Source organism: Polypterus senegalus, chromosome 13 (assembly GCF_016835505.1).
Source record: "Polypterus senegalus isolate Bchr_013 chromosome 13, ASM1683550v1, whole genome shotgun sequence".
NCBI classification, from domain to species: domain Eukaryota; kingdom Metazoa; phylum Chordata; class Cladistia; order Polypteriformes; family Polypteridae; genus Polypterus; species Polypterus senegalus.
In genome coordinates, this window is record NC_053166.1 from 89,493,143 (window position 1) to 89,515,339 (window position 22,197).

General features: G+C 35.6%; 1 protein-coding gene across 1 annotated transcript; it reads right to left on the reverse strand.

The window, feature by feature from the left end:
• On the reverse strand, positions 1 to 21,444 carry ube2m (ubiquitin conjugating enzyme E2 M). Its single transcript, XM_039774103.1, has 6 exons — positions 20,993 to 21,444; positions 19,222 to 19,316; positions 14,037 to 14,075; positions 13,059 to 13,162; positions 12,840 to 12,903; positions 1 to 1,676 (listed from the first exon to the last, which is right to left on the reverse strand). Exons 1-6 carry the CDS (start codon positions 21,105 to 21,107, stop codon positions 1,536 to 1,538), a joined length of 558 nt encoding a protein of 185 aa, XP_039630037.1. The 5' UTR covers positions 21,108 to 21,444; the 3' UTR covers positions 1 to 1,535.
• Between the last annotated feature and the right edge of the window lie 753 nt (positions 21,445 to 22,197).

Here is a 22,197-nt window from a genome sequence, read left to right on the forward strand (position 1 = left end):
TCTTTTGTCAATTACGGTGTTTAATCATAATACAGTACAATCATAGAACTGCTCTAAGCACATGGCACTGGCAATGAAAAGTACATATAGAAAAGTTCAGGTATAACGTGGCATTGATGTAACATACTACTGAAAAAAAGAAAAAGATTACATGATACGGCAGATTATCCCTTTAATATGTCATTAGGGTAAAATTATCTGTTGTCCAGCACCTCCTCCCACCCACCTTCCCCGAAACAACTAAGATATTTCAATCATGGCATGTGCATTAGGAGGAAGCAAATGCTTTTTTGGTAGAACATCATTTCTCATTCACATAAACTGGAGGGGGAGAAAAAAAAAAAAATCACAAAAAATAAGAGGTGAAGTAGATAAATAAATTAACTATGTGCAACATCCAAGTTAAAAACACCATTCTGCATCTCATGGTAGAAAGACATTCCACCAGCAGCATGTAAATGAATAATGGAGTAGATAAAACAGAAATGGTCAGTGCTTACATAACATGACGCGGGGTAGTAGCAACTAGGCATATATCCTGCATGAATTTGAGAACAACATGACTGAATCAAATGTTTATATTTCATTTGTGAAATACTCTGTTTAAACCCAGTATCTGAATGAAGTAACGACAGTCAGGTGCACTCTGATATAACATTAGGGGGGACCTTTTTAAAATACAACACAATTGTATAGGTATGAATAATAAAGACAGATTATTTGGCCACTGATATTAAACTTGAATTCAACTTAATTGAGTTTACCAGTCTCGAGCCATGTTTAATGAGAATATGAAAGCTGTGCGGCCTGAACACCTATTTTCTCTTTGCCTTCTGTGAAGTGTTCTAAAACTCCAGTGCATATATTGAAAAACAATATATAAACAGATCAAAGGTATATCCTTACCATTTATTTGCACCTTCCCATCAGATGAAATGTAAAACTGCAGCATTTTATGTATGCAGAGTTAGCCCTTTTAAAGCGTTTGGGTAGCACTGTCTTCCTGGCTGACCACAGTTCACTAAATTCTACACATCAGTTCCCCTCAGCAAACACTCCAAACATCAGGACAGATATACATGTATATATTTACTTGAACACCATAAGTCTTCATGCCAAGCCACTACTTGCCATTCAAAAAAACAGTCTAAATAGAAAAAGCATTCCCATGGGACACTGTTTACCACATCCCTGCTTGGGTCCAAGTGTTGTTTTTTAATTTTTATTTTTAAAGTGCCCCTTCTCTTTTATTAAGTCCATGGCACATATAATGAATCTCCTGCTAGTTCTTGCTCATTTTTTTCTCTGTCTTCATAATTTCCCCTCCTGACCCATGTGATGGCTTCCGCCTAGGTTTATTTCATATTTAATCAAAGTACATCACTGCAAATTCTGACCTTATCCCAATCCTCCTCCCACCCCTAAAATGCATCCCAAGAACTTTCACAGCTAGCTGGCCAGTTGGCTATCCATCTCCATGTGTGCTATGTCGCATCCTCCCCTCCCTCCCCACCCAACTTGGCTATAGCCTCGGTTTATTTCAGACAGCGTTCAAAGTACGTTGAGCCCACATATCCGCCCCTCAACGATCGCTGAACATTCTGTTCAAACAGCCGCCGGTTGTTCTGGAGAACTTCAGCTGCTTCCTTGTTCAAAGGATCCTCAGGGTTTGGTTCCTAAAATAAAAGAAGATGAGTGATTAATATATGAAGCGCCAAGACACTGTTACTCCACTTCAACTAAAAGTTAAACTATAAACATACACAGCACGAAAAAAAAAATCTAAATATCAGGTAGAAAAAGAAAAAAAAAAGGCAAGACATGCATGTTGGTTTTAAGGCGCAAGCATAAGATTGGCCTTGGGATTTCTAAGCGTCGGATGCCAGTTACACCTTTCTTTATATTTGTACATGTCACTTCATTTACAATGACATGTTTCTCACCAAAGATTTTTAATTATATTAAATTCTATTTTTATCACATGTTGCTTTCAACAAATTATTGTTCTTTATTAAAACATTAATTTTAAACAGTATTTTTGTATATCATTTTTGTGGCTCAGAAAATCGAAGTCCCACTACAGCTGCCAATTTCCTTGCAATTAATAAATTTGAGATTTTTTAAATAACTTGCAGTGCTAATCTAGAAATATCTCTTCTTAAGATTTCTTTTCAAATGCCTGTTATTAAACAATCACATCAGGATAAACATACCAATTTTAGTAAAGCTAAATAAGCAGATTTTGTTTAAGAGGCAATGTTCTGTGCAACCAGAAGGCAATTGAGGCAGTAACATAATAAAAAGTTTGAAAAAAAATAAAAGAATTAATCAGCAGCCTTCTTTTAAAAAAATACTACTAAAATGATTCAGCCTTCTCTGATACTTGCCATCGTTTTTTAAACTAGAAGATACAACATTACTGTACGTTTAAAACTTCTCATACAAATCCTTCACACATGCACTCTGCTTCTGACTCTACAGAAATAAACAAACAATCAATTGAATTGATAAAAAGGGATTGACACTTGAAATCAACATTGGTTGAAGCAAAAATTAGCAGCAGTACCAGTTTAAGAAACACAAATCACAAATAAAAGCTCTGCACTGTCTACAGGTAATATTATGGATTCACACAGAGGGTTCAGATAATGTACTGCTGCTACAACACTTCACAATAAACATTCTTGGTTTGTGGAGGTTGCAGGGGGTATTGGTTGGTGGCTTGCTGCATTAGTGTAGGGGCTGGGGAACAATCACATTACTCCGGGTTAGGGAGAGTCTGGGAAATATCTCCATTTAGACAATGGAGCACAAATTGACATTAGTCCCTAGTTGCAATATGATAATTTTAACAGAAAATATCCTGCTAGATTAGTTCAAGGCATTATCCTGACAAAACATACAGTAGTTATGCTTATGCTTTGTTAAGATGCAAGATGCTTATGTATTGTTAGGATGCATTATTACAATAGCTATGCATTTTCCCCTTTTGTAAATCTGTAATTCCATCATTTAAACTGTTGCAAATTGCTTGAAACTACTGTCTGATGGTTTTCATATCTTAATCTAATAAATCTCAATGATAATACATAAAATTAAAATAGAAATAAATTATACCTCAATCCACTAAATATTAACTATAATAAAGAATCACATACATTGAGAAAATCATTTAACACAAAAGTTGCAAGTATAATAGTGGAAAGAAGTAGGAGTTCAGATTCTACTGTTCTGGAGTTTAGGGGATACTGGTTAAAAACTTGATATTTTATTAATCAGTTATTCTTATCTATACCCATATGCACATGTCCCTTCCCCACTGCCTTTAGATTTCTAGGTAAAAGATCTCACTTATGTTGTTAGAATGCTGGGAGATGCAACAGCCCTAGTTACACTGAACTACTTAAGCAAGCTCAAAAGTGTGTACAAATTCCTTTTGACAAGATATATGAGTTAATGAAACAAAATATTTTGCCAAAAAAATCAAAAAACAACACAAAAAACCTGTGAACAACACTCAAATTGTAGTATGGGTATAATACAATTATTCACACACACTGGATTCAGAAAGCATTCAGAAACTCATACCATCTATACAAGTTTCTGTTGTAGATGTAATTTTAATTGGATAAATGTGCCATATTTGCCCATAAATCCACACTCACTAACCCACAATGACAAAGTAAAAACATGTTTTCAGAAAGGTTTACAAACTTATGAAAAATCAAAAACTCAAATATCTCATTCATCTAAGTATTCCCAACCCTTAATTCAGTATTTTGTGCAAGCCCCTTTGGAACAATTAAAGTTTTGAGTTCATACAAGCTTTACACACACAAACTTGGGCAGTTTATCCTAATCTTCCCGGCAGATCTGTTAAGATTGCATGGGAAACGTCTGTATACTGTCACCGTCAGGTCTCTGTCTAGATGTACAACAAGAATTACGTCTTGACTTTGTCAGGGAGGTGACTAAGAATCTAATGATCACTCTAAAAAAAGGATGTTCTTGCTCAGTTACTCAGTTTGGCTGAAGGGCCAGATCTAGAGTCCTGGTGTTTCCAAAATTAATTCTATTTCACATTTATTGAGACTATTGTGCTCCTTGGCATACTCAAAGCTTTATAAATGGTTATATATCGTTACACTGATCTATGCCTCAAAACAGTTGTACTACATAGATCTACAGAGAGTTCCTTGGAGTTCAAGGCTAATGTTTGTGCTGATATGTAGAATTACGGGATCTTATTATATACACACATGCATGTGTGACTTTCTAAACTATGTCCAACCAATTCAATTTGCCACAGGTCGATTCCAAGTGGATGCAACTGACCACAACTGAGTGCTACGGCCAAAGGTCTGAATACTTATATAAATGAGATTTTTTATTTTTTAATAAATTTGCCATCGTTTTGAACTAATGCTTTCACCATGTTATTATGGGTTGTTGACTGTAGAATGATGGGCAATAATTTTTTAACATATGCCTTTATCCAAGGCAACTCACAAAGCAGGTTACAATACATACAAGAATTAAGCAGCAAGCATCAAAAGCAACAGAGAATAAGACTCTGTACATCTGTAAGTACAAGACTTAGCTAGACTAAGACAGAAACAGTGTCCTAAACTGTTTGTCAGTACAACAGCAGTTATCCTATAGGAGAGTAACTAAGCAGTATTTAATAAAAAGGTGTCTTTAAACGCAAGTAATTTGGATGCAGTTTGAATAAAGGGAGATCATTCCACTGCTCTGAAACAAGAACAGAGAAGCAATGTCCAGTCTTGGCACGTTCCGCACAAGCAGGGATGGTCAGCAGACAATGCTGTATTGCTTCCATCTAAATTGCGTTTTGTACAGTTTAAGCTGCATACATGTGCAAAAGGCAAACAATTAACCGTTAGCTACAGCTTTGTGATAAACCTCATTGCAAGCGGTGTTACCATTAGTAAAAAAAAAAAAAGCCCCATGAAAACTGGATTATAAATAACTCAGTTGACAGCTTCTTATTAAGGTTTATTGCTTAAACTCAATCCATTCTGTAAGGAGGGTTACTTTCCACAGCAAAATTAATAAAAAGGCACTTAAAGAAGTGGACTGGTATCAAATACAGTAGTGCTCACAAGAATAGTGGACAGAGACATTAAAGCACAAATGCAGTGAAGCAAAGATACAGACACGTGCGGGCATGCATTTATAGATAGTTAAAAATGTTGTTTGGTAGAAGAAGATGGCTGCATTAGAGGCTTGACAGAGCATCACCAAAGAAGATACCTGGCACCTGTTGATGTTTATGAATCACGAACTTTGAGCATTCATTGCATACAAGGAATATGCAACAAAGTACTAAATATGACTGCTTTAATACACATACTATTGCTATGTGCCCTGAAATGGTGGACCTAACATAACATAAAACATGTTATTTCGCCATGGTGAGACCAAAATGTACACAAATACCCTAACATTCAAGTCTGCAATGTGCACTTTTATCACAAATGAATTGTTTTATTTGTAAATTTCATTTGTGGAGCAGAAGAGTAAATCAAGGAAAAATGTGTTACTGTCCCAAACATTATGGAGGGCACTGTATCAGTTCTGGATGGATACTCTAGATCCCCTTAAAAGAGAAGTTCTTCTTAAGCAGGATATAGATTGAACTTCACCGTTATTATATATATATATATATATATATATATATAAAAACCCTTGTACAACTACTTTATTCTCATAGATAACCGTTCTGCTGTCATATTCACAGTAGACAATACACAATTATTATAAAATATATATTAATATAAATGTAGACATTTCAATTTAATGATATGAAGCCCACAAAAAGCACAAAATGTTCATTTCTTCTATGTCACCCCTTCAAGGAGGTCTTTAGATTTAGCCAGAAGTAACCTATACTCTACAATACTGCAGGAAATGTCATATTTTCATATAAAAATATGACATTGAATATTGTCACACTATTATTAAAAATATATCATTACAAATTCATACATGAACAAATCAGACGTCCTGACATATGATGTTAGATATCCCTTTGTATGGATGTTACAATTATAAAACAGCTGAGAGTAGTCCAGGTTAAGTTTTAATTAGAATCAAGGGCAATAGAAATTGCTAAAAATGTAAACATTTAAAAAAATGAATACATGCAATTTTTGCACACTTACACGCTTATACACGTTATTGCTTGTTGGTTTTCAGTCTTACTTTTTGTAAACAAACTTTGGAACAAGTGCTGTGTTAGTTTTGTACTGATTAAATAGTTATGTTTGTAAATGTTTTTCACATTGCTGTATTCTGTCAGAGGGTACAGACCTATAAATACCTGGGAGTGCAGCTGGATGATAAATTGGACTGGACTGCCAATACTGATGCTCTGTGCAAGAGAGGACAGAGTCGACTATACTTCCTTAGAACATCTGCAGCATCTTATTGCAGATGTTGAAAGACGCCAGCCTTCTATCAGACAGTTGTGGCGAGCGCCCTCTTCTACGCAGTGGTGTGCTGGGGAGGCAGCATAAAGAAGAGGGATGCCTCATGCCTGGAAAAACTGGTGCGGAAGGCAGGCTCTATTGTAGGCACGTAGCTGGACAGGTTGACATCTGTGGCAGAGTGACGGGCGCCGAGCAGGCTCCTGTCAATCATGGAGAATCCACTGAACAGTATCATCACAAGACAGAGGAGCAGCTTCAGCGACAGACTGAGGAGATCGTTCCTCCCCCACACTATACGACTCTTCAATTCCACCCTTGGAGGTAAATGTTAACATTATACTAAGTTATTGTCTGTTTTACCTGCATTGTTATCACTCTTTAATTTAATATTGTTTTTTATCAGTATGCTGCTGCTGCTGCTGGAGTATGTGAATTTCCCCTTGGGATTAATAAAGTATCTATCTCTCTATTTCAGAAATATTTCAGTCTATAAATACAAATATAGGTGTATGTAGAAGTTTGGGCACCCTGACCAAACTACAAATTTCACAGGATTAGATTTTAATTTGGTCTCGGAGACAATCATTGACCATAAAATTATAATGCACAAATTTAGTGACTACTATAAATCCTTATATTCTACTGAGTATAAAGAAGACAAGACATAATTTAATGTAATATCAGAATTACTAGTATTACTACTTTCTCACTTAAGAGTGGGAAAGCAGCAGGGCCTGATGACTACCCTGTCGAATTTTAAAAGAAATTCTCCACTCAGCTAGCTCCCCTTTGATTAGCAACATTCACAAAAGCTAGAGACAATAAAATTTTATCTGTTTTTCCTAAACAAAATAAATGCTTATCAGATAAAGGGGATTATCAGAGAAGGACTTGAACAGAAAATTTCTCTATATGCAGATGATATGGTACTGTACATATATCAGACCCACAACACACTTTGCCTGCAGTCCTAACAGCACTAACAGAATTTCAAAAGATTTCTGGTCTCAGAATTAATCTGAATAAAAGTGTGCTCTTTACAGTGAATTCTTAAGTAAACAATATTAGATTGGACACCTTCCCTTTTTCATTGCAGATCAGTTTATATACCTAGGGGTAAATATCACAAGTAAACATAAAGCTCTTTATCAACAAAATTTTGCTGTCTGTATGGAAAAAATTTAAACAAGACTTGCATAGATGATCAACCCTTCATCTCACTTTAGCTGGAAGAAATAATGTTGTTAAGATGACTATCCTTCCCAAGCTTCTCTTTTTATTTCAAACCATTCCAATATACATCCAAAAATCATTTTTTAAGCAATTAGATTCAACCATCACCTCCTTTATTTGGAATTTAAAACATCCACGTATCCAAAAGGGCAACCCTACAAAGACCTAAGGCAGAAGGTGGCATGGCTCTACCCAACTTTCAGTTTTATTACTGGGTAGCAAACATACAAGCTATAAAAATCTGGACACAAATAGATGAACATACACAGGCCTGGTCTGCAATAGAAATACAATTTTACAGTACTTCTTTATATTGCCTGCTTTGTGCCCCTATAAATGCAAGTTACTGCCAATATACTAACAACTCAATTCTGCTTCGCTTCACTCAGAATATGGAACCAATGTAGGAAGCATTTTAAGATGGAGAAGCTTTCTATCTTTCATCTATGGCACCTCTGCAAGAGAACCACCTTTTTCAACCCTCGCAAACATACGTAGTTTTTAATATCAGGAAAATATTTGGGATTAAATAACTTCTGTACATAGACAATGTCTTTGCATCCTGCGAACAATTACATTCCAAATGTAACTTTCCAGCAACACATTTCTTTCACTATCTTCAAATTAGAAACTTTGTTAAGCAGAACCTGCCCAATTTTCCCCACCTCCCATTATGTTGGAAAAAATATTGCTCAGTTTCGAAGACAGCACTTCTGCAATATATAAAACCATTTTACAGTCCCTCTCTTTCAAAGATCCAAGAGGACAGTGGGAAAAGGATCTCTTACTCAATATCTCAGAAAAGGAGTAGAAGGTAGCAATGCAGAGAATTCACTCGAGCTCTATATGTGCAAAGCATACAATTAACCAACTCAAAATTATATATCGAGCACATCTGTCTCATTTAAAACGTTTCCAGGGCAAGATTCAACCTGTGAAAGCTGCAATCAAGTTCTAGCCTTACTGGGTCACATGTTTTGGGCCTGCACCTAATAAACATCATTCTGGAGCAAAATTTTTAAATGCCTTTCAGTCACAATACCTCCTAACCCATTAACAGCTGTGTTTAATGAACTTCCAGATGGGCTTAAAGTGGAGAAGAGCAAACTGTAATTACCTTTACTACACTATTGGCACATAGGATTATTCCAGTTGAGCAAGATAAACCTAACTCTCCTCTTAAGTCAATGGGTAACTGATGTTTTATACTATTTCAAATTGGAAAAAAGTCTAATTCTCTAGATGATCTGTGCAGAACTTTTTCAAAACCTAGCAGGATCTAATCAATAACATTTTAAATTAAGCTCTTAAAGCACTGAGGAAGCAGATTCTCTCTCCATTTATCTTTATCCACTTATTAATTCACCGATTTACTTAATTTTACTAGCTTTAAGCTTTACTCTGTTGGCCATGCCCTCTTTCTCAGGGATGGGGGTTGATTTGTTTTCAATCCTATTTTTGTATTGATTTGTTTTCAATCCTATTTTTGTAAAAATCAATCTCTCTTTTTGGAATACTGTGCGATTACAATAAAATCAATAAATTAAAAAAAAAAAAAAAAAGATTTTTGTTTGGTCTGAAACCGTGATTGACTCATTGGGCCTTAGATTAAGCCAGACAAATACACACATAATATACACTCTGACCCTTCAAACCTCTAAGAATTCTGGGCCCATTCTCCATCTCCTATAAGCAGCTCATACAGTCCACTCCAGAATTATTTATATTTTTCCCATTAAGGATATCAAGTGAGCAATACATATAATAATTGAAATAATCTTTAAAATGTTTGGAGAAATTGCTTACCGTTTACCTAATAAACATAGTTCCTAAAAGAACTTTGCTTTACTTTGAGAGTAGTTTATTCTCTAATGAAAATATATGGCACAATCAGCAGCCCTAAATAACACCATAAATTGGGATGTAAAAATGAGGTTGCACCCATGTAAAATATTTTTTGTCATCCATTAACTCATATGAGACTAAAGGTTGTTACCTGCATAAATTAGGCAAATGATTATAAAACACTATTTTCAGGCAGCTGAAAATACCATTATGGCCACAATTAAGAAATTTATGTTAAAATTTGCTGGAAATTAAATTTTCCAGAAAGAGGATGCATGATACTGCCCCCATGCATAAGGACTATAGTAATAAATGGTAAATGGCCTGTATTTGATATAGCGCCTAACTAGAGTTCAAGAACCCCCCTAGGCGCTTTACAACACAAAAGTCATTCACCCATTCACACACACATTCATACGCTGGTGATGATAAGCTACTATGTAGCCACAGCTGCCCTGGGGCACACTGACAAAAGTGAGGCTGCTGAACACTGGCGCCACCAATCCTTCCGACCACCACCAGCAGGCAAGGCAGGTTAAGTGTCTTGCCCAAGGACACAACAGCTGCATTCTCATGCCGGAAGCCAGGATCGAACCTGCGACCCTCCGATTGCTGGACAACCCGCTCTACCGACTGAGCTACTGCTGCCCTAATAGGCAAAAAAAAAAAAAAAAAAAAAAAACACACAAAAATCTGTTACTCAGCTGCATAATCTGAATGAATCTTGGGAGAATATTTCTAAATCAACTGTTAGATGCCACCTACATGATAAGAAGTTTTACTGGAAGAAATTCATGAAAGAAGCCCTTCTTGGGAACAAGCCACAAAAATGAATTGCTTAAAGTTTGCCTAGCACCGAATTGAATTGTGTATTGTAGTCAGATGATGCGAAAATTGATTTTTTTTTGTCATGCATACTGTTATTTCTGGCATAAAAAGGGCACTGCACAAAAAGAAAAACACCATATAACAAAAGTGAAACTTGGTGGTGAATCATTGATGTTTTGAAGTCGTTTTGTTACACATGGTCAAGAAGCTCTTATGAGGATTAATGAAAGAATAATCTCCATATTTTTTAGAAAATGTTACCCTAAAATGTGCCTGTCTATCTGCCAGAAAACTAAAACATGGCCCAAGCACACAACAAAGGTAATCTCAGTCTCCAGATCTAAACCCAATTAAAATCTGGTGTGAATTAAAGAGGGCAGTTCACAAGCACAAATCTAACAACATTAACCTCCTTAGTGTTATGATTACCCAAGTTAAACTGCCTGAAAAGTGTTGTTTTTCAAAAACAAAAAGAATTCTTTTATGAGTGAAGAAGACATATAAATACCAAAACTTAAATGTAATCAAGGTAGGAAATGAATGTCTAGTATCCACTGCATTACTGAAACAGATTTAGTTTACATGTTTTGTACACCATATAGGCACTATAACAGAGTATCAGTGCCTGACCCGCACGATTGACATTGTCCATTGTGTTATTGCAGCCTACCACAGCACAAGGGATAGTAACTTCTACATTTCCGGACATGAACTTCAACAGTTGCTATGAACAGTGCTTAGAAGGCAATCATCTTTCTTGTCCTTCCACTGGAATGCAATCATTTTACCTCTTAGCCACACAGCTACTCCAACACATGATGGGTTGACATGTTCATGTGACCAGAGTGACTTATCATGGCAGTTCAGTCATACAGTGCTTGTATGCATCAATGTTTCTTTGAAGTAAATCTCAAGCAGTTCAGGTGAGGTATAGAAACAATCCATCATTATATAGCAACTGTGATCAAGCAAAAGGTCTGCCAGTGACAGCACAGATAATGTAGCAATGCTGTATTGAATGTAATTGCCATCACACTTGACTCCTCCACCAGTATAAAATATCAAGTTCCAGATGTACACAGATCTTGCTTTCTGTAAATTTTTGATGATCACCTAATATACATCCCACTGTTTGCACAGCATCAGGGTTAGGTGATTGGCTTTATCACAGTCATCGTTATTAATGAAATGTATGCATGCAAAAAAACAACATTCACTCAACTTTCAGCAAAAGAATTTCAGCTTTATTAGTCAGCAGTGAACATCCATATGGTCAGACTCTACAGTGAACTGGATTGTACTCAAGTAACACCTGGATGGCCGTCCAAAGAAAGAAAAATACTGATCTCTCTTTTTCTAGTATACTCTACTCTGCACACCAAAATCTGCAAAATTATTCACTGCAAACCTAGACCGTCAACAGTACAACCCAGTCGAGACCCAATTGTAAGAGATATTTTGGATATGGTGGAGGGCATGCTTGTAGCACTGCTGCCTTGCAACAAGGAAACCATGTTTCAAGTAACTGGTACTCCCTACATGGGGTATACTTTATTTTCCCGTGTTTGCACAGCTTTTTTCTGGGTGCTTGTTTCCTCCCACAGGCCAAAGACAGGCAGGTTAGGTGGTCTGGAGAAGCTAAACTGGCCTATGGCATGTGTATCTGTGTGTGTTAACAGTGTGATAGGTTAATATCCTGCACACCGATTGTTTCTGCCTTGTGCTCAATTAGCTTACTGGGATGGGCTTCAGCTTATCCATGACCCTGCTCTGGATAAGGTTTAGGAGATGGATGGATTTAATAGATTTGTCCTCTATTTAAACACTAATATACTATATTTTTTTAAACATCTCAGCCAGCCTCTGGATTCAGTAACTCCTCACTTTGTCCCTTTTGGGATAATTCCTAATGAAACAGTTCAGTTTAAGTATCACTCAGCTATTATACCATACACTGCATTGCTTGCTCACCATATTATTTTGTTCAAGTTAAAATAAGAGAAGATTACATTTAACTGATTAGGACATTTTTGAGAAAATGGCCACCCCCCAATAATGTCATTCTCAGCTAGTAATCATTGAATAAACTTCAAAACTGTTTGCTTTTCAACCACAATCACCAAGGCTCATTTAACTATAGTCTCATCCACTCTAGCTAAGTGATATATGGTAAGGAAGATAAATTTAGGGAAACAAAATGTATCAGACAATATTTTTTTACTAAATGTAGTGCAATGTACTGATACATTAAAAACAAACAAGAAAGAGGAACACATGTTAAACGTAATGGAAATTGCAGCTTTTTCCCCCAAATACAACACACATTTTAATAGCTATGTAAAGTGTTAAAAATGTATGTGATAAAGTAATGAGTGCGCAAACAAAAAAAAAACCCAGTGACAACAGGAACACAAACTAGTATCTAAACTCTTCCTCATAATTACTACACTTTGTTAACACAGGGTAAAACTAAATACTTACCAGAAAGAGGTACTGTAGGCCATAGATAATGGAATTAATCGTTAGCACGGGCTTCCAGTCTTCCCTGTGAAGAACACAGAACAACTTGAGAAATAAAAAGAGAAGAGGTAATGGACTTAAATGTTGTTAAGGATGAAAGATGGGGTGAAAAGGGTAAAAATGAGAACCATAATTTAAAGAAAAAACAAACCAAAGCGCAACAGCAAGCACAAAAAATACCTGAGAATATTTAGACAGACATTTCCTTCTAGATCAATATTGGGATGGTAAACCATTGTTTCACACTTCACTTTTGGAGGATCATGGGGGTAGCCTTGGCCCACCTACAAAGACATGAAGATATAAAACAAATATTTTTTACGGGCATGAAGTCCACTACAGCTTGGTAATCATCAATAAATCAATCACTATTTTTTACTGGCTTATGGCCTATAATATGGTACCAGAAAAAGAATCAAATCATTCTTCTCTCCCATCTTACACTGCTCTCGTGTTCACTGTCATAAGAACATTGGATAGAGAACTGTTCAGTGTGAATAGTTGATATATAATTCCTGCATGAAAACTGAAATTAAAAGAATTTCTTAGACACAAGTACAAACTACAGGGAGTAAGTAATATTAAAAAAAATTCAGGGGAGTATTCCATTAATGTTTGTTAATCCTGATATGTTTTTCATTTTGCCAACTACGCACAATGCTAGAGATGCAATTAGAGAGACTGCAGTGCTACATTACTGTACCACTCATGGAAATACTGTGTATTTCAAAATAAATCTAGGCGATATGACGTAAAATAAAATCTTGGCATCTTGGAAGGCTTTTGTTAATACAAGATATATTACATGATATATATGTATTTGCTCAGAAACAGTAAAACTGTTTTTATTCAAAACAACCTGATTTGTAAAGCCAGTACACACCTTTTTAGGGTCCAACTCAACATCACAGAAGAAGTCCTAAATATGAACTAAATTAGATAGACAGATATATAAAACTCTGTCCCCCAAAAATGTGGCATTTTTGGTCTTCCCCAACTGCTTCTACACCATTGTTTCTTTGTGAATAAGTTGCACATTTTAACAAGACTGTAAAACAGTGTTGCATTCCTAATAAACACTTTAATTTTACAGAAACAAAAAGGTACAAATAAAATAAAAAGATGCAAAACAAATTATTTAAAAGTGAAAATGCCTACCTTAAAACTGAAGACAAATTTTCCTCCTTTATAGAAACCCTGCAACGGAAAATTACCAGAGTAAATCAATGGTATATATAACAAATTATTATCATTTTCTAGGGTCACACTAAACCAGAAACTCTCTCAACTCCAACAGGAATAAAACTGGTGCCATGTCAGAATGGGGCACCAATCCCTTACATAGTATATGTAAGCAAACAAACAAACAAACACACACACACACACACACACGTATCAACACACCACTTTTTAGTTTGAAGTTGGCAGAAAAATTGGAGCTTCAAATTATGATAGGGTTCTTTCTGGTAAAACTTCTTACTAGAACTAGGAGATATCAAAAATTCTTCAAGTAGTTTCAATAAAGATAGCTCATTCCTTAAATTTAAGTAACCTAGTACAGTTAATGGTCTCTGTAATGTTATTCTTTTTGATATATTTTTGCATTTAAGACCTAGAATTCTGCCTAGCTTTTAGGCAGAAAAATATGAAAACACATTATACCACTTCTCAGGTTGATTTGTGAAAAGCAAGGATTGCAGCCTCCTAAAATACTTCTTTATCGAATATCTATTCTGCAATAAAACTAAAAAACAATTTACTATCTACATATTTCTCTTAGACAGAAAGAAATATACATCCTAATATATATAATGAAAACATGCAACAGAAACAGTGACGGGTCTACAGCCATCATGGCCATAATCCAAGTCACCTTTCTTAATAAGCTGCAATGTGTGTTATTTAAGCCTAAAGCCTTTTTACTTACAGGAAAGTGCAGCCTACAGATGCTTCAAAATTTTTTTGTACAGCCTATTTCACCTGTTATATGGTTTAACAGAGCTGTGCTTATGTAGTTTTTAGCCAATGAACTATACAAACACAGAAAAACTATACTGTATCACTCATTTTGCTGTCATTAAATGTGGATCACCCATTAGTACACATTATTATTACAGTTCATATTTGAGGAGATGCTTAGTATCCACTAATAAAATGACAAAAACACTGAATGTTTGATTAAAAACTTTCCTTAGGTAAAATATTTTAACCTAAATCAATAAAGCATAAATGAACTGGTATGTCAAATTTCCACATATTAAAAAAAAAAAAAAAGAAAAAACACCAACTTCACTTTTTTAAGTACATTTTTTCCAAACTAAAGAAACTTTGTTCCTAATTCAGAAAGAGTTGTTTTCACTGGGATGGAATTTAAACAGCTGTATTTAAGCCATGTTTGAAAGTCATTCATTAAAGTTTTATTTCTATAAACAACTTCTCATGCTTTATCCCAAATTTCTCAACAATTTAAAAAAGCTACCAGATAAAAGTGTAAATCTGAAAGAAAAAAAAAAACATTAATCAACTGCAATGAATGGTTGATAATGTGTTATTTTATTAAACTTGAACTTGTGGATTATGCCATTAAAACTAATGGACTTCACCTACCTACTGTATGTAAACATACTGTGAAATGGCACATCTGTGAGTTGTAGTGCCAGTGTTAACAGATACAGTTGGTGTAACCTTTGAAGCTGATACCTCAGTCAACATTTACTTCAAGCTTGATGCTCAAAATAAACACTCATTTTTGTTTATGTATTAAAAAATACCATTGTGTGGCTGTGTGTTGAACTCTGCATAGTTAAGAAAAAATCTACAAAATCTCTAAGCTTAAAATTTAAAACTGAATTAAGAGGACTGTTCAAAATGAAGAGACTGAAAAGAGTGGGGTTAAAAAATAAAAAACAAAAAAAAAAACTGCAGTTAAAAAAACCCACTTCTGCATTAAATAAAAGTATTAAAATGTGTCTAGTTAAACTTTCCTTTTATCAATTGGATTAATTGCTATCAACCAGCAATTACCTATACCCACAATAATACAAAAGAAGAATCATTTAATAAACTCTTTTCTTAAGATAAACATTTTCAAACATGTTTATGGTTTTGTACTATAGATAAAAATTTAGCTGACACATACTATTGAATAAAACAGCTATCCTTGATTTGAAACAAATCAACATACAAATATAATAATCAATAAAGTTGTGTGAATCTTAGCTATAAATGCAAAATATCCATCCATCGATTTTCTAAACCTGCTTACCCATCATACCAAAACCTGTATATCATGCAGGTAACAATTTGCCAAAAATGTGAGAACTAGTGGCATTATAACTATCATCAACATATTATGAGGACACTTTCAGAGGTACCAAGTGAGAACAAGTAACATCACAAGTTACAATAAATTGCATGGCACAAAACACATGCAAATTTGTCTCTTTTAAAAAAAAAAAATGAGGTCATTCTCTAAGGCCTAAGATGTGCTTTCCACAAAAGAATTAGCCAAACAACACTGTAGCTGCTCAAAAACAAGCTAATTAAACAACAAAGATATGTTAAGTAAAGGACAGACTGCAATCTGATTGATAATCTGTTGCATTATTTGAAAATTACTTTTTAACAATTAAGCTTTTCACATAAGAGCCTTACCATACTGTCCACAAGAATATACAAGATATTCTAAGATAACATATTTTCCAATCTAACAACACCCCATTGAAAAAGGTGTACAATTATCCAATTACTTATTTAAATAAAACCTCTCTTAGGAACACATACTCTATAATTGTAGTTGAGGAGGCACACCAACTAGTTTACACTCTATCCATTAACCCTGGACAATATAAAGTAAACAGGGAGATTACAAAATAACTTATTGATAATAATCAAATCCTTCCTAAAAATTCTACTACATTTTAAATCTTCAATCCACTTTCTCAACCTGCTTAATTCACTATGGGAGAGCTGAGGGTCAAAGCCTATCAAGGCAGCAATGCATATAAAGAAAAAATATCCTAGATAGGCAGGGCACACTCATTCACATTTTATCCACTTTATCATTACAATTTAAACACTATGCACAGACACCCATCCATCCATAATAGTACACACCAGGTCAATTTGTTGCTGGATAGTCCATATAGACCACCTAAGGGGAAAGAGGCAACTCATCTTATCCTCCATGCCATAGACTCATCCATATATATATATATATATATATATATATATATATATATATATATATATATATATATATATATATATATATATATATATATATATATATATATATATATATATATATATATATCTATATCTATATATATCTATATCTATATATATCTATCTATCAAAGCACATTTTGAGGACAGTTTAATTTAGAAAAATATCAAAGCTAACCACAAAAAGTGCCTAATTTACTTCATTGTTTGAAACAATTTATGGATTTCTTGAATTTATTTGATAATAAACCATACTCCATGAGAATGCAGTTTCAAGGAATACTGCTAAAGGAACACAGAATATCAACTTTTCACAGTCCATTTGGTAATTTTAAATTAATAAAGACCAGGAAAGTTATTTACTGATGTAAGTAAAAGAAACAATAATTAGAAGTATTATTGAAAAACTCACTCAGATGATGCATTTAACTGATTTTACCAGATGGCATTCCTTCTGATTTAACCCATTTTAACCCTGAAAAATAAAATTCCTTACCAATATCAACTCTACCTCATCTTCTAGAGTCACAGTCTACCCTGATATCATTGTGCAGAAATAACCTTAATTCATGTTACAAACATTTCCATTACCAGTTTAACATATCTGCCTACACTTTAAGGCAGAGACTTAATAACTATGTTTAACTAAGAGGAGGTTCACTTCCCACTTACCAAACGGTTTTCAACAGCTGATGATGGTACTCCTTTACTATCTTAAGTTAACTGTGGCATCAATAGCCACATGCAGAGCTTCTGACCACTACAGTCTTTAATTAAAATATGGACACTTGCCTGCAACTATACCACACTGCATAATGGCCAGGGAAAACAATTGGGCTAGCTGACCTAAGTCAGTTAAATGTTTTCATTTCTCTAGGACCTTGGATACCCTGAGATATACATTTTTCATCATATATATTTATTTGCATTTCATATCTTCCAATCACCCTTAATTTATTGGAAAAGTCAGAAAATCTATGAATGTATGTACACCATTTTTTATATCATATAATTATTAGATTTTCAACAGATGCTGTGATGCTAATCCTGCCACCAACCCCCCAGGTTTTCCCTGTAAATTGGAGGACATGTTTGCAGGGCTGGATGCATATTAATGTCATACCCAGGACAAAGTAATTGCAGGTTAAGGGCCTTGCTCAAGGACCCAATGGAGTAGAGTCACTTCTGGCATTTACAGGCATTTACCGGCAACCTTCCGATCCCCTCTGAGCCACCACTCCACCCTATGCTCAATAAGCTGAACAGAATATTACAACTTGTGTCAAAACAGAAAATCTCTTGCCTTTCCAAAACGTGAAGCAATTTAATGAGATTTTACAAAATCCAAATGAAACATGTTTCAGACACAAACTTGTAATCACAAAATTTGAAGATGTTCAAGGTGGATGCATACCTCTTATAGTTAGTATATTATACAAGTAATAATGCTTCCACAGCAAAATGATTAAATCCAACATGACTTATTCTCTACCAACTTTATCTAATTTGGGACTATAAGAAAGAAAAAATTAAATCCCATCAGCCAAAAACATAACGGAGAGGTATAAATTTAAAACAGGGTGCCAGGTGATTGCAGGGTGTACTCACAATCCCATACAACTTTTTATTTTAGTAGTCACCAGTGACTCTTATGTCAAGCCTTAAGGCAATGTATGAAATCTGCAATTCCTACATTACTAATACAAATATTACAAAAACATTCATTGCACACATAGAATATAAAACTAGCCTGAACTGAAAACAAGAGCTTTAAGCAATATCAGGAATTTCTCTGTACCTTTCATACAATCCAGACATTCAAAAGCAAACCAATAACACATCAAATGAAGCACATTTTTCTACTTAAAATATCAAATATTACAAAATATAGTTTCTGAAGGCTAATAAACCTGAAAGTATTTATATTTTAAGTTCATTTTCTGATGACTCAATTTTTAGCAGTGATCCCACTTCTCAGATGACACACTGAGGGATGTCAGTTATTTCTCGGCCAAGACATGAAAGACTGATTTCCTGGTGAAAACTTTTGCAAAGCAGATCTTCACAGAAGGTCAGAAAGGATATTTAAAAATCTTCCACACAAGGCAATAACTCACCTCATCAGGACAGATGATTAACTTGAAGTTTAAGAGATCATCTTGATCAGGGAAAACTATTTCACATGTTTTTGGTAAATTTAGTTCATTAATATCTGCAGAAAGTGAGAACAAATTAAGTAAATACACATATGGCACAAATTAAGTCAGATAACAGGATAGTCAAACAAACACTCTCTGGCATTCCAACTGTTAGACCATATATGGTCATATATATTTGAAAATATATGTTTTAAGCAATTGAGTGGTCTATTGTTCCTCTTAAATAGTTTATGAAAAAGCAGGACCAAAAAAAAAACAAAACAAAAAAAAAAACACACACACATTAAATAGGAAGGATCGACTGTACAGAGAAATAACTTAAAAATACAAACCTGAAAATTATTATCCTGCTAGGACAGCTCATCCTTTTACACATTTTGTCAGAATCAGATGAAGCTTTAGAAGCCACCTAACTATTCAGACAGTACTTAAACTGTTGGCATTGAAAAACAGGTTGAGCAATGTATAAAATTTAAAAATTTATTGATATTTACTGTCAAAATAATGCTTAAGGAGACATCAGCACATTAAAGAAACTGCATCCAAGATGAGAAAAAAAGTCTGTTGACAAAGAAGTGTCTTCAACAAAGACGAGCATCTGAAAACCATCTGACCATTTAGTAAGAGGATCTGAAGGATACCTCCAGAAAAATGCACGCACAATTCTTCTCTACAACTTTTAAGAAAATATGAACACATCATTTGTATCTCTTAATTGACCTTAACGACTAAGTGACAAACAAGCTCAGACTGATATGGCCAGTGCATACAATTTTAGCCATTACCCTATGACATCCTTTATGTATTATTTCTGTAAAATCAATGATACTGTAGCTTTCACTTAACTAAAGTGCAACAAGTTACTTTGTACTGTAAAGTATAAACCTCCTTCATATCAGCATACTTTAAATATCCCCCTGAGTGCTGCATTACAAAGTCTTCTTTGTACTGCTCACTAAGAATAAGTGACTGGTAGAATAGTGAACTGCTTAAAGACAGACCACGGATCAAAAAAGATAAAATCCTGTAGTGGCAAAATGCTAAGTATCGAGCTTTTCACATCTACTCAAAACTGACACCCGAGACCAAGTATAGTGGAATTTATGGTGGGTTTGTTAGACAGAACCTTGCAATTTGGCAAGGAGGAATGAACTCCGCAAATGCTTTGCTAAATTTAAAATTCAAGGGAACAACTTTGTCGCCAATGTTATGTGTGCAGCACGCGCATTCCGGCTAGGTGAGGACACCTGGTTATAGATAAGTACCCAAGGAACACTTTTGCTCAGTAGTTATTATTAATATTTATTTATGCGGTATATTTTAGCGTATGGTTATAGGGCAGAATGAGACAAACATGATCACCGGGGAAGTGTGTGATGGGATGCACCCTTTACTAGGCCATTCAAAAACAGTATGCATAATGGCGAGAAACGAACCAATCTGGACCGAGACCTTCATTATTCCGATTTCTCGCATTTTAATCAGTCTCGCGACACAATATGTCCTGTAAATCTAAATGAAACACTCACGTATTGTAAGGCGACCTCAAAACTTGAGGACGCTGGCAGCAAAGCGCTGGGCCTTTTAGGGCCTACCGGTGTCAAGGGAGAAGAGACAGGTTAAGGGCCACCGTTGTTGGCTGACTGGCACTAGAGAGGACAGACGATACGTTGGGACAACCGAATGGCTTATGGTTTCTTTTTTCTTCCTGCAACACTCGATCACCCACCTTTCTGGACCCGAAGCTGAGCCGCGCTGGCTTTTTTCCCCCCGACGCCGGCTCGGGTGCCTCCGGCCGATTCCTCCTCTTTCTTCTGCTGCTTGAGGGAGAAGAGCTTGATCATGGTCTCTGCGCGGCCCGTCGGAGTCTAAAGCTGCAGGTCTGTGCTCGGCTGGCCGAGGGCTGCGGAGCCCAAATCCCCCACCTATCTGGCGCTGCTTTTCCCCCTCCCTGACACAGGGAGACTGAGTTCTTCCTTCCACCCTCTCTCGCCTCCCTCTGTTCTGCTCGCCCTTCCTGATGACAAGCTACAAATTTTTCAACCCCCCAAGGCAGCCGCTTTTTACAGACTAAAGTGGATCAGTGCGTCCCGCTTAATTTGACCGGCCGCCGTCTGAGATCTCGCTTCTCCTCCGCTACTGCGAAAGGAACACCGCTCGGCATGCTGGGATAGGTCCTCCGCCGTGCCATAAGGGGAGGATATAACGTAGGTGGGCTGATAGTGAGAGAAACGGGGCTGAGTGTGTGAGGGGAGCAGCAAATCCTGTAGTGCACGTTCACGAATATCGCGTTGTATAGAAATTGCGATAATCGCCCACTGGTCATTTTATAATGTACCTTACCACAGACACACTCACACACCACACATACACCGATTTTAAATTATTCTCACGTGCAAGGTAAATAAAGCTAAAAATGTACCATTAAAACAGTATCAATCTTGAAACTGTTTCCTTATTTATTAAATGCTGGTCAAGTCTAAATAATCTTTGCTTATTAGATCATAAAGTTCAGGTGAAGGAAACATTTCAATCTATTTGTTAGATAATTTATTTTCAACTCGAAAACATAGTTTGGTTTCTTAAAATCATGATTTGTATTGATATCATTAGATATCTTTCATTAGTGCTATGGTGCTTATTGATTTGGAGAAGGCTTATAATAGAGTGACACATCAAGGGTTCTGGAGGTGCATGAGAAGTGTACCAGATAAGAGCCGGGATTGTCCAAGATGTGTATGGGGGAGTGAGGAATTGGGTTAAGACTAGTGTTGGGGTAACAGACAAGATCCCAGTTAAAGCATGTCTGTGCCAGGGATCTTCATTAAGTCTTTACCTCTTTGATCTGATTATGGATGTTTTGAGTCATAGGATAAAAGAAGAATCCTCTTTGTGTAGGCTTTTTGCTGAAGACATTGTGCTGTGTAGCACCAG